Source organism: Manihot esculenta, chromosome 4 (genome assembly GCF_001659605.2).
Source record: "Manihot esculenta cultivar AM560-2 chromosome 4, M.esculenta_v8, whole genome shotgun sequence".
NCBI lineage: Eukaryota > Viridiplantae > Streptophyta > Magnoliopsida > Malpighiales > Euphorbiaceae > Manihot > Manihot esculenta.
Window position 1 is genome coordinate 2,520,512 of NC_035164.2, and position 16,920 is coordinate 2,537,431.

The following is a 16,920-nucleotide window of genomic DNA, read 5'->3' on the forward strand; positions in this document are numbered from 1 at the left end:
ACTATGAAAAATAAAATACACAACTTTGGTTATTTAAATCATTCGCTAAATGGATTAAACGTTATTGTTTTTCAGTTGAATTATTTGAAATGCTGAAGAGCCATCTGTTATTTTATAAAATTTACAAATTTTAAATTTTTTATTAAATGTTATACTCTGAATTAATTTTTTACTTTCAATCTTATAATTTTTTTATCCCTTTTACATATATTAAAAAAAAAAAATTTTATTCACTTTCTAATTATATCTATTTTAAATATATTAATAAAATATTTTAAATATTCACTTAAACTCTATTTATTTATAAAAATAACTTGTATTTTAAAGATTTCCAAAACATAATACTATTATGATCATGGTATTTTAAATTATGTATCAATACTTAAAAATTTCTATTTGGATGATTTTTATTTTTATTATTATATTTTAATATTTAAATTTTATTTGTTTCATAAAAAATATTTTTTATATTTTTTGGTGTTTGAAGCATTCAAAAAATTTAGTTAATAAAAATTATTGTTCTGATTAAATAAAAAAATTAAATATTTTAAAGAAAATAACTTAAAATAAAAGTTATTTCCGAACATTTGATAAAAATATCAAATTCTATTTATACAAATTTTTAATAAATTTTAATTTTAAATTTTTACATTTAAATTAATATTAAATAATAAAAAAAATATCTCAATACTTTTTATAAAAAATATTTTTTAAATATAAATTATTTTCTGCAAATAAATAGAGATTTATAATTAAAAGAATTTTCATTTATATTATACACGTTGGAAAAAGAAGCAAGCAATTTGATGGACCGAAAAATAATCTAGACCGATGTTGGGCCGAAAATGTATTTGATTTTGGGCATGAAAGCCCATTAAATGTCCATCAAATACATTAGGTAAAATCACAAGTTTGCCTGCTCAGGGTTTGCGTTTCGATTTCACTCCATCCTCAAACAGATCATACACATTACACGCAGTACACACCGTATTCTCTATTCCTTGTGATGAATCTTGATGCGTTGGATTCATCTGATGATCATGGGATCTCTTTTGTCAACGGTTAAAACTTATTGTCACTGTACCAATAACCAGACTCTTCCTACTCAAGGACACACGCAATCATCTTGAACAATTGATCAATTGCCCGCCCATATTCACCTATCGAGTGGGGCCACCTTATATTACCACAGACAGGTGTCGCACTTCCAAGCATGATCTACAGGTCACTGACCCTTGGTTGAGACACATCATCAGTGGAGGGCCCACGCGTATGGTGTTATCAAGGTGGCTTAAGATGGCCAGATAGTCAGGTGGTCTGGTTGAAATCAAACTAAAATCTAAACCCACATCGTTCATTGAGTTCATTATAATATTCTTTATAATGCGAAGCGAAATGTGCAACGCTTGTCCCTTCGGGGACATCCGATAAAATTGGAACGATACAGAGAAGATTAGCATGGCCCCTGCGCAAGGATGACACGCACAAATCGAGAAATGGTCCAAATTTTTTTTTGATCCAAAACCTTCTCGATTGGCAGCTCTGCTTTTTTCGTGTCTCTCTGGTTTTTGTTCAAACACCTGTGCTGCAACATTTCTTAGCTATTGCCAACAGCAAGGGAGTAGAGTTCCATTCGAGAGGTCTGTTTTTTTTTCCTTCCTTTTATTGAATTCTTGTCATTTTCGTGTTGGATTTTTTTGTTTGATTGTTCTAAAATTGGTTAAAACAGTTCGTAGTAAGTGATATTTCAATTGGCTGTTAATAGATGTTGCCAATAATTCTTATTCTTCTTCTTTAATGTGATTTTTTTTCTTGGGATTTATGTTCTTCCACATGAATGCGGGAATAGAGGTTTGTCCTGGCTTGGAAATTTATCAAATTGCATTAGGATCCTTGTGCTTGCTAAACATTGTTTGGATGGTTTCTATGTTCATCCACATGAATGTGGTACTTTGCTTTCATGTCAATCTATAAGTAAAGAAATCCAATTCTTACCCACCTTGTCTTCCTTCATTGGTTAAAGAAAAATAAATGAAATTCTAAACTTAGTGAGTGGATACGCCAGATTTTGTTTTGAAAAATTGTATTTAGTTTGCGAAGATTTTAAGTGAACTCAGAATTTTAGTATAATTTGGATGTAGGGGAACTCAGATGCATAAGGCAATTAATTCTTGTAAGTAAGATGATTCCTATGTAATTTATGCTAGCAAGTATCCAAACACTAGGCTTTTATGAATTCAGATCTAAGCTAAAAGTGTAGCTTAACCAACTTTTCTGTTAGTTAGTTTGTGAGATTGTGGTTCTTAAAGGCAATTTTAGCAACTCAATCATCAAAAATCAATAATGATACAAGAAAAAGAAAAGCAAAAGCAAACTATGGGAATTTCTTCCATGAAGTAATTTGTTGATTGGTTTCTTCATGTATTTTTAAGTGTGAGAAGTGAAAGTTTCATGTTTCTATTCCCATCCATAAGCACAGTTGTAAGTCTTAGTAGCTGAGGCCATGGCATGTTTGATAGCATCTTAGCTTTAGGCCTTGACCAATCTAGGCCTGATCACAAGTCAGAATCCACTTGTGAGCCTAATCAGATGATGGAATCTATCAGGTTGGAATTGAACTTAGTCTCTTTTTAACAATAGTTTCTCTCTCTGATTTCACATTTTGCCTTGGATGATTTCTTAGCTACTAGGATCAGCACTGGAGATTGCATTCAAAATTTCTTAGCTATTGGTTTCTTTTTTTTCCTTTATTAAATGATTGCAGTATGGCACACTGCAGGAGTTTGTGCTCCAGAATGGTTTAGCAGCTCTAGGATGAATCTACTATTCAGGACTGAAGCTCTTTGCCATTCTGCAAATTTATGAACTCTTTGTCTGTGATTTATTTATTTATTCATTTATTTTTATTTCACTGTCGCTTTGCTTGCAAGATATTTTTTCAGATAACTCCTGTGTGGTTTTTGTTGATAATTAATTATCCAGAAAATCAAGCACCTGGAGTTTTTTTATTGGGTGTAAGGGGACTTAGATGCACAAGGCCAATTTCTTCTTAGAAGTAACATGCTTCCTATATAATTTAATACAAATACAGAAGGTATCCTAGTTTAGACTGTTATGAATTGAGATGTAAGCTAATAGAGCAGCTTTAACTTCATGTTTAAGCACAGTTGTAAGTACTAGGAGCCTAGCCAACCCATTGCAAATTTGATAATGTGTTATTATTGGGTCTTGACCAATCTAGGCCTGACAAGTCAGAATCCACTTGTGGGCCTGATGAGATGATGTAATCCATCCATGTTGTGAAGTCATCTAGTTGGAATTGAACTTAGTCCCACATCGTTTAGTTATGCAAAGTTGAAAGCCTTTATAAAAATTCAACAGAAACAAATGGTTGTCCCTTCGGGGACATCCGATAAAATTGGAACGATACAGAGAAGATTAGCATGGCCCCTGCGCAAGGATGACACGCACAAATCGAGAAATGGTCCAAATTTTTTTTTAATCCTCCAGATTTTTGTACCCTAGCCTTTGCTGATTTTCAAATGGTTTCTCTCCTGATTTTACATTTTTCCCTGCAAAATTTATTGGCATTAAGATCAATACTGGACATCAAATCCAGAAATTCAGTTGTTATTTCCTTTCCTTTATTAAATTCTTGTTATATTTCACAGTGCAATTAGGATTTTGTGCTCCAAAATGGTTTAGGAGCTCTAATATGAACCTATGATTGAAGCTCTCTATATGCAAATTTATTAATGCTTTGAGTGTCTTTGATTTTTTTTTTACAACCTTTCTGTAGCTTTGTAACAATGGTTTCTCTCTCTGGTTTCACCTTTTTGCCTAGCAAAATTTCTACTACGCTCAGCACTGGAGATTGCATTCAAAAGTTCTATTGGTTTTTCTTTTTCCTTTATTAAATTTTTGCAGTATTTCATACTGCAACAATTTTGTGCCCCAAAATGGTTTAGCAGCTCTAATATGAATCCAGGAGTGAATCTCTTTCCCAGTCTACAAATTTATCAATGCTTTTTCTTTGATTTTTTTAATTTTTATTTTACTGTCATTTTGCTTGCAAGATAATTATAGATGACTACTCTGTAGTTGTGAGAGTTAATTATCCAGGAAGTCAAGAACCTGGAGTTTGTGAAGATTTTTATTGAATGCTGAATTTTACATAAGATGGGTACAAGGGAAGTCAGATGCACAAGTCCAATTGCTTCTTACAAGTAACATGATTCCTATATAGTTTAATGCATATAAAGAAAATATTCAAGTTTATAGTATTATGAGCTGATATCTAAACTAATAAATTAATCTCTTTATTTATTAAATTTTAATATTTTACGTGTGGAAAATAATAAAATAAAAATAAAATAAGAAAATAAGTATTTATTTCTAAAATTATAATATCTAGAAACCAATTTGTAAGAGTATAGGAATAAATTATAACTAAAGAGACTATTTTATTATAAAATAAAACTTTATAATTAAAATTATAAATATCTGAACTAAAATATATGAATCATCCTTTTGGGTATCAAATTAAAACAACACAAACCCCATATGAATCATCATTCAACATAGAGGAGTGATGAGTTTGGACTTTTGTTTAATTTTAAACTGCTTTAAGATAAGGGTTTTGGACTTTTGTTTTTTTTGTTTTTTTGAATTAGAGTGAGTTAGGTTTGATTTAAATTTAATAAAATTAATTTTTTATTTTTTATTTTAAATATTATTTCATTAAAATATTTTTATACTTATAAAATTAAAATAAAATTAATTTTTTTAATCATTATCTCATCCTTAATTAGGGAAATTGAATAATATAATTATTGTTAATTGGGAGTAAGAAGTTAAGTTGTCCTAATACCTATTCGGCTTTGGAAACGAGCCTTGAAATGATTAAATGGCCTTTTGGATAACTAGGAGCCACCCTTCAGAAACAAAACCATGTTCCATCTAAAGTTGGATAAGAACAAACCTTTTGTTGCATCTCTCAATTATCAAATAAATTTTTTAAAAAATAATAAAAATGAAATTACAAGAGTATGCTCATCTATATATTTGGAAAATATTAAAAATATTTTCCTTTTAATTAGTGAATTTTTTTTTATAAAAAATAATTATTTTCATAAAATATCTCTAGAAAGCGTCTTACGTTGTACAACAAATTACTCTATAATTTTTCTTAACTTAGTATCTCATTCATAATTTCATCCATGTGTCTTTTTCAGGGACCCTTTCTTGGATGATGTGGGTGGTGATGGTCGGACTGTGGAGGCCAACCTGGATGCTACATTGTATGTATATCCTAACGAATTTAGACGATTTAATAAAAATAAAATAAATGTTAAATCTCTATTTGTTCTTTCAACTTTATTTTAAAGTTAATCAAATTTTTTCACGTATTAATTAGAAAGATAATAAAATAAAACCATAAGAATTAAAATAATAATTTTTTTAATTGATATTTAATGTTAAATAGCTTCTATTTATTTTCTTTTATATTGTTGTTTGATATGAAGTAAAACAAAATTTTAACTTTTTTTCACTCTTATTTTTATATTTTTATATGATAGTAGTGTAAATAAATAAAAGAATTAAATAGTTAATCATTTGAAAAAATTTGAATTATTTAATATATTATTGAAAATAAAGAAATTAAATAATTAATTTTATTAAATTATTAAGATTAAATAATTAATTTTATTAAATTATTGAGATTAAATAATTATAGATTAATAATTTGAATGTGAAGAATTAATTAAGAAAGTGAATTTTCAAATTAAAGGCAAAACTGATGTATATTGTTTTTTTTTTTTCAAAAAAAAAAAAAAAAAGACAAAAATGGGAAATTGGCAGTTCCAAAATCCAGGTAAGTTTTTATTAACCTTGGACGCCTAAAGTGCATGAGACAGAGGGTGACGACATCGTGTCCACATGCCAGCACACAACAGTTCCCTATTCCCATCATGTCCCCATAAAAAGACGGACGATATATTAAAAACGATATCACAACGCTCATAAAAACGACAATTTCTCGCTTCGCAATGCAACGGTCAATAACCCCTCATTATCTTGGACTTGGAAAAAAAAAACAATCCAACGGTCTATAAACCTTTCAACGTTTCGCCTTCAAAAGCAACGTACGGTTATCTTTGTCACAGTTTCTCTCTTTACCCTTCGAAAGCAACAAACGATTTATTCTTATCCCGTGACTCGTGAGTTTAAGCATATTTTGATAAACTAGTAATAAGATTATTTTAATAGGATAATTATTCTGAAATCTAAAATTATCCTCTTAAAAAATCAACAAATTTCAAGATCCAATGAGTCCATTGTGATCCACTTTGTCAGATTTATATTATTTAAATTTCATATTATTTAATTTGGGATATAAATAAATGGGATAGCCTTATCCCATTGCCAAGATTAGCATCTACCAAATATTCCTCACTCACTTCCCCTATGCTTTGCTTCCCCTTTCACCAGCATCTCTATTTGGTTTTTGGGTCCTATTGCTTCTTCTTTCTTTCTTTTTTTTTCTTTTTTTTAAGTTTAAAGCTAATCTCTCTTTTAATTATATAACCCAATAAAGCAAAGTGTTTAGAAATATAAAATCCATCTAAATTATGCCATTAAATTTCTCTTTTTGAGATTTTCTCCTAAAATTCATGAATTTTCTTATCGTTGTGCTTCCTACACCAATTGGACAATGATGGCAATTGTAGCTTGTGGCTTAAATTGACAAATGTTTTTGGTTATTGTATGTTTAGATGTATGCACGTTATGTTTGATGAAATGCTTGAATGAATTTGAATTGTTTTTTTCAAACCCTAATACCCATATAATAAATAACTAAATGATGAATTTATTAACACAGTGAATTGCTAATTTAATAACAAAAACTCATTCAAACAAATACCATCACTAAATTAATTAAAAAAAACAGTTGATAATAAAAGTGCTAGACTAGATCTCAATTTAATTCTAAAATTTATGAATTGAAATTGAACTTTCTAAATTTCAACTGGACTTAGTTTAATTACACTTTTAGATAGCAGCCCTGCTGACACTAGCTAAGCCCCTTTAGTGTGGCTTGTTCCAACAATTTTTCTCATTCTTACTGCCTTGAAGGTGCTTAGGATAAATTTTCTTTTAGTTGGGATGAATTTTCTTTCTGTCTTTGGTATGGCTCATTTTGTAAGAAAATAATTAAAATAAATTTATATATAAATTTATTTTCTTTAAAAATAAAAATATATAAGTTAATAAATAAATTAATTCTTTTATTTCAAATAAACAACTTAATAAAAAAATTTGAATTAAATTAAATTTATATGAAATTTTTTATTTCAAACAAGGGTCGATGAATTTCCCTGCTGAAGACCTTTGTGATTTCTATTGAAGTTCCGGCAGCTGCTTACGGGATGTCGTGGTGATGTTGCAATCAGGTTGTCAATAGTGCTGCGTCGTCCCGGTTTTCTAGTTCATCTTCAAATTTTTTGCTGTACAAGTATGGGCTGGATGCAGAGGAGAGCATTTTTCAATTTAAACTGAAAAATTGAATTAAATCAAATCTAAATTTTTAATTGATTTGATTATTTGATTTATTTAGTTTAATTCAGTTAGTAATTTTAAAAAATTTTTATTTTCAATTGGTTAATTAATTAAAAATCATGAAAAAAATAAATCGAACCGCTCATAACACAATAAAAACCCTAACTTATAAAAACCTTAACTTTTATCTTCCTTTACTATCGCGCACATTTCTCTCCTCTCTGTTCCCCGACCCTCTCTCTCCTCTTTAACCTCAACTCTCTCACTTTGTAAAATCATTCAGAATCAAAGAATCCCTGTTCTTCTTCTTCCTCAACTTATTCTAATGTTTCTTATTTCTTTAAAAAAATTCTTTATATCTCTCCACTCAGCTTCAACTCTTCTTAATGATTTCTTGCTCCCACGATGAATATGATCGTTGCTGCCACGATGAAGATGGATGATTGTTGCCACAATGAAGACAACGGCTACTCCTCAGACCATAACTGTATTTATTAAGGTAATAATAAAAAAAATCTAAATAATGCAACTATTTTGTAATGAATAAAGTAAAATAAAGTTACCACTATTCCGATTGATGTACCTTTTGAGACGTTCAATATACAATTCGTTTATATCATTCCATGTACTATGAATGGAAATATAAAGATTGAGTAAGAAGAATACTGTTCATTATCCGTTGATGTCTGAATTTTCAAATTATTGGATAGTTTCATGCATATTATCTGTTTGACGTTACGGGGATAGAATGAATTGAGTTAACCCTAACGCAGTAAGTGATGCTATTATAATATGAAAATAAATAAGTGGCACAACCGATCGCTATATTTACTTTCTTTGCAGACAATAATCTGACATAACATCTGCCAAATTTTCATAATATGACTCTTACATAAACTGTGTAGATAAAATAATTTAAAAGGTTAAACTTTATTATTTTGAATTGATATGAATTTAAAGGGTTAGACTCTTCGGCTTTTATCCGTCTAATTGATACTGAAATTACACTAATATATATATTGTAATTTTGATAATTGTTCTAGCATTATTCTAACTATACGGTATATTATTTTGAATTAATAACATAATATTAATTATAATAATAGCGATAAAATAAATGTGTATTAAATTAAAATAAAATACTAACAGACTGTCCATTGGTATATTTGACATTGGATTCATCTGAGTTATGATTGACACTATTATTTTTATTATATCCTAAACCCAAATCTGCAATATAACTCTTTATATAGCTAAAAAAGACACTGCACTCTAATTATATTGATCTATTTTATTGAAATTTGTTAATAATGGTAAAAATATTATATTGATCCTGTGAAATCTATTTATAAAGTCATAAAATAAATACTTTATTATGTATTTGAATAGTGATATTTATCGATATAAATAAAAAATTAATTAAATTTTTTTTATTATACTATATAAATTAAATAATAAAGTATCCTAATCTTAATGATATGGGCCATCTCATTTTGGTAAAAAGAACGGAGTTGGACGGATATTTTAAAGTAATATAATAAAATATAAGTAAGTTTGAAATAAAATAAAAAATAATTTTTTAAAAAGTTGACCCCATAATATATTTTTTAATAGTGCGCGAGACTGAAGAGAAAGTAAGGTAAATTAAAGTTGTTGAGTTTATCGGAATTAATATATCATATTTTTAAAATTAAACATCGATCTATATTTTTTTAAAATTAAAAATTAACAATTTTTTATAATCAATTCATTTAAATAAAAAAATCTTTAATTCTATTAATTAAATTAAAATGAAAATAAATATTTAAAATATTTTTATAAATACTTAAATTCTTGTTAATATAAATAAAATATTTTATATTATAAATTATATTTTAATATTATAATTAATATATTTATCCTTATAATTTTAAATTTGTATCTTTAAAAATTATCAGTATTCCAACCATTCAAATTATAGTGTTTCTATTCATATTAATTTAAAATTAATAGATAGTTAAATTTTTTAAATATAATTTATTTTTTAAAATAATTTTTAAATATTACTTAATATCATTTAAAATAATTAAAATTATAAATATTGTTTAAAAATTTAAAATTATAAATAAAAATTAAAAAATATTAAAATTTTAATTGAATATGACAATTTGAGTAAATATTAATGGAGACTTAAAGTATAATTTTAAATAAAAAATAATAAAAATATTTAAATTTTATTAAATGAGAAAAAATAAATGGATGAAATTTTAATTTTTTATATAAAAAAGAATTGAAGATATTTTTATAATTTTAACGGTAAGAAATTGATTAAAAGATTAAAATTAAAATTAATTAATTATATAAAAATTAAAGTATTTAATTTTAAAAATATAAAAATTAATTTATTAATTATATTAAATTATAAAATTAACGTATAATTTATTTATTAAAAAATTAATAAATAGTTAAAAGTAAAAATTAATGAAAAAAACTTGTTATAAAAGAATTTAAATGTTTAATTTGAAAAATACTTAGAAACTATTTCGTTAATCTAAAACTTAAAAATCACCCTAGAAAGTACCGCATTTTCAAAGGGGTAGCTATCACGGAGGTATTGTTTTCTATGAAATTATTAGGACTACGAGGAAGGGAAGAGGAAACTCGGCTTTTCTTATTTTCTTCTACAATAAAAAAAGATTTCTTTTGTTAAATTACTACCAACTCCACCTTCAAACTCAAAACTTCTTCCTCCATCACTGAACTTTCCTTCCAAACACAAACCATACCGATGAGCTAATGAAAAATGGAATCTCTTAGGTGAAATCTCAGCAATTTTATTGAAAATAAAAATAAAAACAGCCCGAGACTTTCTATGCAAATTCTGATACAATCTCGAAGAAGTTAGCTTAATACCTGCAGAGTCATCAAAATTTCAAATAAAATTTATATATCTCAACCCCAAACAAAAATATAAAAAACCCATCTGTCACTTTCTCGAGAAAATTTTTAGTGATGAATTTCTCTATATATCCTTGATGATAATATCCGATATTTCTTTAAAAAAAGGGAGAAAAAAAACCCCTTCTCATTTCTGGGTTTTTCTTTTTGTTTTTTAATCTTGAAACCCAGTTTTCTCCCAAATTGCATTTCTAACTCTGCTCAGATCCCTCCCTTTCAAAGTCCTCCCTACTCCTTCATGCACCGAGAACGATGCGATCCTCGTCCTCGCCATCTGCCTCGCCAAAAACTCGTGCGGTGGAACCCTCGATCCTCCGTCGAAATAATCCTCTCCTTCGCCGTCATCATCATCGTCGTCCATATCTCTCCTCCGATTCTCTCTGTACTCGTCTTTTAATATCTTTGACCAGTCCGGTATGTTAACTGGAAGTGACGAAGGAGTTCCGACGGTTCTGTCTCCGGGGTCGTTGCGTCTGGTCAACGCCACTGCTGTTGGTGTGGATTTCTTTGTGAATCTCGAACTGGGGACGGCTTTGAGAAACTCGGTCGAGTTGGAACGAGATGTGGCTGAGATGTTGTAAATGTCAGACTCGTCGAGTTCGTATGCGGAGTCGTGCGTGAGTGGCGCGTGCAAGGCCTGGTCGCTGGACAGAAATCGGTAATTTGGCCTGGCTAAGTAGCTCTTGCTGGTGGCCATTGAAGACAAAATAGATTTTCAGGCTCAGCGTGTGTGCTTTGGAGTTCTCAAGAGAAGCCGTAGCGGCGGCGGCGGCGGAGATGGTGGTGGTGGTGATGACGGTGGTGACAGGGGGGCGGGGGTGGTGGTAGTTCTCAATGGCTCCGTTCAAAGGGAGGATTTTGATCTGCTTTTATAAAGGTTTTTAGGTTAGAAATAGCGTGATATAATGGATAAGGCTGGGTTTCTCAGTAACTTCAGTTCATGAAATTACCATTATACCCTTATTAAAGCTACCCGGAAATGCTATGTCGGATTTTTTTTTTTTGCAAAAAGGCTTTAAAGTTTTATATTATAACAATTAAGTTTTAAAATTTTTTACCTAAACAATTCCTTTAAAATTTATTTAAAATAAAATCGTATACTCTTTAAAACGAATAGAGATTCGATGGATTTCATTTAATTTAAAGTTAAATTAAATAAATTAAAAAATAAATTTTTAATATTTATAAAAATTAAATTAAATTAATTTTAATTAAAAATTAAATTAAATCTGATGATTTAAGATTCAGAAAAATAGAGTTTTACAAGAGTGTTGTGAATTTTGAAAAACTTAGCTCTAGAGGAGAGTATTTCCTCCCTTTTATCCTCTTTCTTCTCCTTCACGCGAGATGGTCTTTCTGCTATAGGACCACCTACCCCTTAGTGCAGGTCAGTACGTACGGATAATCTCAGGACCCTCCCTGTGTCAGGCAAGCATTTAATTCCCTTCGGCGCGCGAGTGGACAGGGCTGCGAAATGACTGGACCCGCAGTCTTTTCTTCTTGTGACTGGATTTGAGGGAAAATGATCGGAACCTAGGAAAGGGCTGGCTTTAAGGATGAAATGGGCCCGGCCGGTCTGATTGAATGACTTAAATAGGAGTCCGATCAGGAGGATGAACGGGTTGGGCCTGGCTTATTCGAGGGCTTAGGAGCCTCCTGATTGTGGGCTGCTACTATCGGCCCGGCCTCGTAATGGGATGGAGAAATCCAGCGGTCATCAAATGCCCCTTTACCTTCTCATCAGTTATTGCCCGACTGATGGGGGGTAAATACCGAGAATCATTATGACCGCGCCATCTAAATACAGTTTGCCTCAGAACACCCTTTCACCTTATCGTCATATCGATTTCCAAATTTTCTCCGTCTTCTCCCAGTTCCTGCTTTCCTCGGTCATTCGTGCACGCTGCTATCTGCGTTCCCCTGTCTTTATTTTCACGGTACGTTTCTTCTTTTACCAGGGATAGCTCTAATCTCTCGGATGTCGTCAACCTAGAGTTTAGCATCACCCCGTCTAACACCTGAAACTTCATTCCCAGGAAATACCTAGATATCCCTTTTTTTTACGTTAGTGCCCCTTGCCTGAAGGGGAGAATCGTTCTCCTCGATCCTCATCCTTCTGGTTTAATCAACTCTCAGAAAGATGTGAGCTTGATTTTATCTTCCTTCGAATCTGTTTGTCTGAGCTGGGAGTTCACACCCACGGCGCGTCTGTTCATCGCCTTCTTCAGGGGGGTCAAGACGAGCCAAAAATCTTATTACTTTGTCCCTCGTGTTTTAATCTTGCTTTTGTGATTTTCACTGAGAAGTCTTCTGACTTGCACCGATTTTGGATTTTTTGCAGCTTCTGAAATGAAAATGGGTCAGATTAAGCTCTCTAAGAATTTTGTGCTCTCCTGGTAAGACATGAATACTGCCTTGGGCGCCTTCCTAGCGGGGCGATCGAGGGGGGAGACTTCCCAACAAGGGGCCGAAGTAAGATCGTCCAAGTCGTCTTTCCGGCCTCCTTCCCCTGCTCCTGCCCGAGCTCCGAAGTCGGGCCCTCGAGATGCTAAATCTTCAAGGTCGTCAAGCTGCAGCAAGTCGGGCTCGGCCACTCAAGCTGTTCAAACCCTTAGGTCTCCACGGACTTCGAGATCGAGCGAGACTCCCGGTTGACGGGGACGAAGCCTGCCTTGCCCTCTGGTGATGCTCTCGGAAGAGGACTCGAGACCTCCACAGCTGAGGTGAAGGTCCTTGCAAGTGAGACTAAGATAGCACCAGTGGGGAATGTTCAGGGGGCCCCAGTCGAGGGTGTTCAGTTTACAGAGGAGAGGGAATCCGGTTCTGCAGATGGCGGGAGTGTAGCGAAGGAGGTCGGGGGCAAGCGTCCTGCCCCTACCGAAGTGCCTGCCTCGGCTCCCATTCCAAAGGAGTCCCGGGCTTCTAGGAGACCGGCTCCTGTCCTCCCTCCTCTTAAGAAGAAAAAGGACGCTCCCGTGGTGTCTCTGATGCCTGCTCCTGACTCAAATTCAGGGAATAACATGATTTCTGAAATTTATTATGGAATACAAGATGCGGCTCACACATGTAATATAAAGCAGATCATGGTAGATTCGTGTCAGGATTTCCTTGCTGGGAATGGTGAAGATGATCAGTTTGCTATTGATTTTGATGTAGAGCACTTGTGCTATGAGAAACAGAGATCTGCTGCACTCAGTCAAGCTTCCGTTGATGCTTTCCGATATGTATTCCGTGATATTCAAAGTTTAGCTTACAAATATGCAAGTAGGGACAATGCGTTGATGGCTATGTTTAAACCAGGAAGCAAGGGTAATTTGCTAAAATTAGTCCAACATAGTATACGTGTAGGTTTTCAACATTTACTTGTCCCATTGACCTTCAGAATGCTTTACCGGCTTTCTTGTGCTGCTTTAAGTAAGCAAAAGGGGTGACAACGCTACTGAATTTGCCAAGTGTCATATCCCATCTGTTGTCGTTGAAGGTTCTCTTTTATCCGGCTTGAATCTCCTTTTGAGGGTACTGGGAGGTTTGAGCCAGAGAGTGTTGGATCTCCCACAATCAGCAATGTAGATAGTATAAATGCAGATTATGTAGATGATGGCGCCCTTAGGCATGTAAGTCCTTTAAGGACGGTCTTCCTTCTATTCTGCGTAGATGATGAGAATAAGTTGTAATATACTTTCTTTTAATGAAAATTTATTTCTGTCTCTTACTTCATGTTCATACCTGAGTTATTTCCTGTCTTGTGTTTATATTTGAATTGTTTTTGCCTTTGTCTGTTTTTTTAATACTCTACCGAGCTATCTAAACTATTACAAGTACAATTTGTTCAAATTTTTTCAGAATGAAATACTCAAACTATTCCCCGTAATTCATAAGGAATTGAGCACACAGTCCCTTATCGCTTGCTTTTAGGCTAATCAGGGCTGAAGACTTAGCCCAAGACTTGGCTTCTGGCTTGTAAATTTCTTCAATTTCACAGGGGCCTTCTCACCTGTAGGCTTTTTTCGAGTTGGATTTACCGTAAGGATAAGATTGAGTTGTGCTCCTTTACGGGTTTTGACCCCATTAGGTCTTCAGCCTGAGCTCGGTTTTTAACAGTTGACCAGTCGTCCTCAATTTTCTTTTCATTACTTCATGCATATGATCTCAGGCGTATAACCTTTGTATAATCAAAGTAAAATGGATCATGTACCTTTTAAGGGGATAAACAGGGCTGGCCTTCTTAGTTTTAGTCCTGTTCCGACAGGATTTGAGGCTGAGGCCTTATCTTCTCACGCCATTGGTCTTTTTCTTAACTTATAGGAGGTGTGTTTTCTTCGGTTTGATTTTTGAGCTTTTTGAGCTCGGCTTTCTTCTGCTTGGTTTTCTGAGTTCGTGTTTTCAGGTCGGCACTTTTGGCCCCTTGTTGTCTTTCGTCTGATGATTCAGTTCTCGGGTATACCTCGGCTGGGTGCTTTGCCGCTTAGATCTTTCTCTAGGCTAGTCGAGCTGGTTTAGTGTCATCTGTTAATTTTGGGTGTGGGTATCTTAATAGCTTGTAATCCGAGTTCGGATTTAGACTTTTATTTCTGCCTTAGTATCTTTTTGAGGTCGGCACGGCACTTTGCCTCCTTTGGCTGCGAGATCAGAGTCTCTTCCTCTTAGGTCCCGAGCTCCTTTGGGAGGTCAGGATCTGGTCTTTCATTGGTGATTCTGGGCCCATTACTGTGTTTTCATGAGTTGTTTTTGCGTGTTGTCACTGCATGCCGCTGTTTTTGTTTGGTCCGGGAGATCTTGGGGATCTCACCGGCCGTTTTTGCTCTGTGAGACCTTGGAAATCTCTCCGGCCATTTTTTGCTCCGTGAGATCTTGGAGATCTCGCCGGCCATTTTTGCTCCGGGAGATCTCGGGGATCTCACTGGCCGTTTTTGCTTCGAGAGATCTCGGGGATCTCACCGGCCGTTTTTGCTCCGAGAGATCTCAGGGATCTCACCGGCCGTTTTGTGCCAGGAGATCTTGGAGATCCTGGTCTTGTACCTCCTTGAGGTTTTCTGTAAGATTCGGGCTCTGTGGCCTTACTGCCGCTTCGTCATCTCTGCCAGTTTTGTGGTGGCGGGGGTACTTTGAGAGCCCGGTCACCTACCTCATTGAGGTCTTTTGGGATATGTTCTTTTCTTTTTCTGAGAGAGTTAATGCTCACAGTAATAGAGATAATCATCGTTTTGTCAAAAGGTGGTGTTATTCCATTCATTCATGTTTTCATAGTACAAGAATTTCTTTTTACAAATATTCTAAGGGAAGTACCTCTTTAGGTGCTAGATATTCCAGGCGTGAGGCTCAGGGTTTCCCTGCATATCCTCGATTTGATATACCCCTGGCTTGACTATTTTCGTTATTCTGAACGGGCCCTCCCAGGTCGGTGCCAACTTGCCTACTGCCGCTCTTTTTCCTCTAGCTTCTAGGTTTCTCAGGGCCAGGTCCCCTATCTTCAGACTTCTTTCCCTGACCCTTTGATTGTAATAACGGGCAACTCTTTGTTGATAAGCGGCAGTTCGAATTTGGGCTTCTTCCCTAACTTCCTCCAGGGCATCAAGGTTACTTCTCAGCTTATCACTATTCGCGTTCTCATCATTGAACTGGACCCGATGTGTAGGAACTTGTAGCTCAATTGGGACTACGGCCTCAGTGCCAAATGCAAGTGCAAAAGGCGTTTCTTTAGTGGACCACCTAGGGGTAGTTCGGAGTGCCCACAAGATACTGTTGAGTTCTTCTGCCCAATTCGCCTTTGCCCCATCCAGCCGTTTTTTCAACCCCTGGAGGATGGCTCTGTTGGTGACCTCTTTTTTCTCATCCCTAACCTCCAGGACTTTGAGTCAAGCCTTTCTGCTGCCGAGCTCGGCTCTGATACCGTGGCCAGATACACTGCTCTCGCCTCCTCCTGACTTCCTCTGACTACACCCACTCCTGCCTCTGTTGGAAACTTCATAGTCAGATATCTGATGCTGGTTACGGCCTCAAAGTCAAACAGCGCAGGTCTCCCCAGGATTGCGTTGTAGTTCAATGGGAGTTTGACCACTAAGAACACCGCATAGTGAGTGCGAGTTCTTGGTGCCTGATCAAGCATAATTTAGCCACATTTTTATCATAATTATTATTGCTTATTTACACATTTTCTAGCTTAATTTATGGTTTTTATCTTGTTTTTACAGAAAAGGAAGAATCTGGAAAATGGAAGAAAAAGTGCAGAAAAATTGCAAAAGGATGATTTGCCCAGTGATTTGCCCAAAAATCTGCTCCAATCACTGCCCAGATCAAGCTAAAACAGATACCCAGAGGCAACGGACAGCAGTGACATGGGCAAGCGATTTGACCAAGACAATCGAGGATCACTGGCCAAATCACTCGCAGAGGCATAGAGGACTGACTCACAGAGAAGCGATT

The 16,920-nt window shown here is 33.9% G+C and overlaps 1 protein-coding gene, 1 long non-coding RNA gene and 2 other non-coding genes across 4 annotated transcripts; 3 read left to right on the forward strand and 1 right to left on the reverse strand.

The window, feature by feature from the left end:
- Window positions 1-693: 693 nt before the first annotated feature.
- LOC122723539 lies at window positions 694-3,496 on the forward strand. Its single transcript, XR_006350475.1, has 2 exons — window positions 694-1,640; window positions 2,480-3,496. It is a non-coding gene; the product is annotated as an uncharacterized LOC122723539 (long non-coding RNA).
- Window positions 1,409-1,511, forward strand: LOC122723583. Its single transcript, XR_006350570.1, has one exon. It is a non-coding gene; the product is annotated as a U6 spliceosomal RNA (small nuclear RNA).
- LOC122723584 lies at window positions 3,394-3,496 on the forward strand. The gene has a single exon (XR_006350571.1). It is a non-coding gene; the product is annotated as a U6 spliceosomal RNA (small nuclear RNA).
- Window positions 3,497-10,352: 6,856 nt separating this feature from the next.
- LOC110612931 lies at window positions 10,353-11,349 on the reverse strand. Its single transcript, XM_021753792.2, has one exon. It carries the CDS (start codon window positions 11,192-11,194, stop codon window positions 10,652-10,654), a length of 543 nt encoding a protein of 180 aa, XP_021609484.1. The 5' UTR covers window positions 11,195-11,349; the 3' UTR covers window positions 10,353-10,651.
- Window positions 11,350-16,920: the final 5,571 nt, after the last annotated feature.

What these genes read in the sequence shown, in the direction of transcription:
- LOC110612931 (XM_021753792.2), bottom strand. Translation starts at nt 11,194, where the DNA reads ATGGCCACCAGCAAGAGCTACTTAGCCAGGCCAAATTACCGATTTCTG.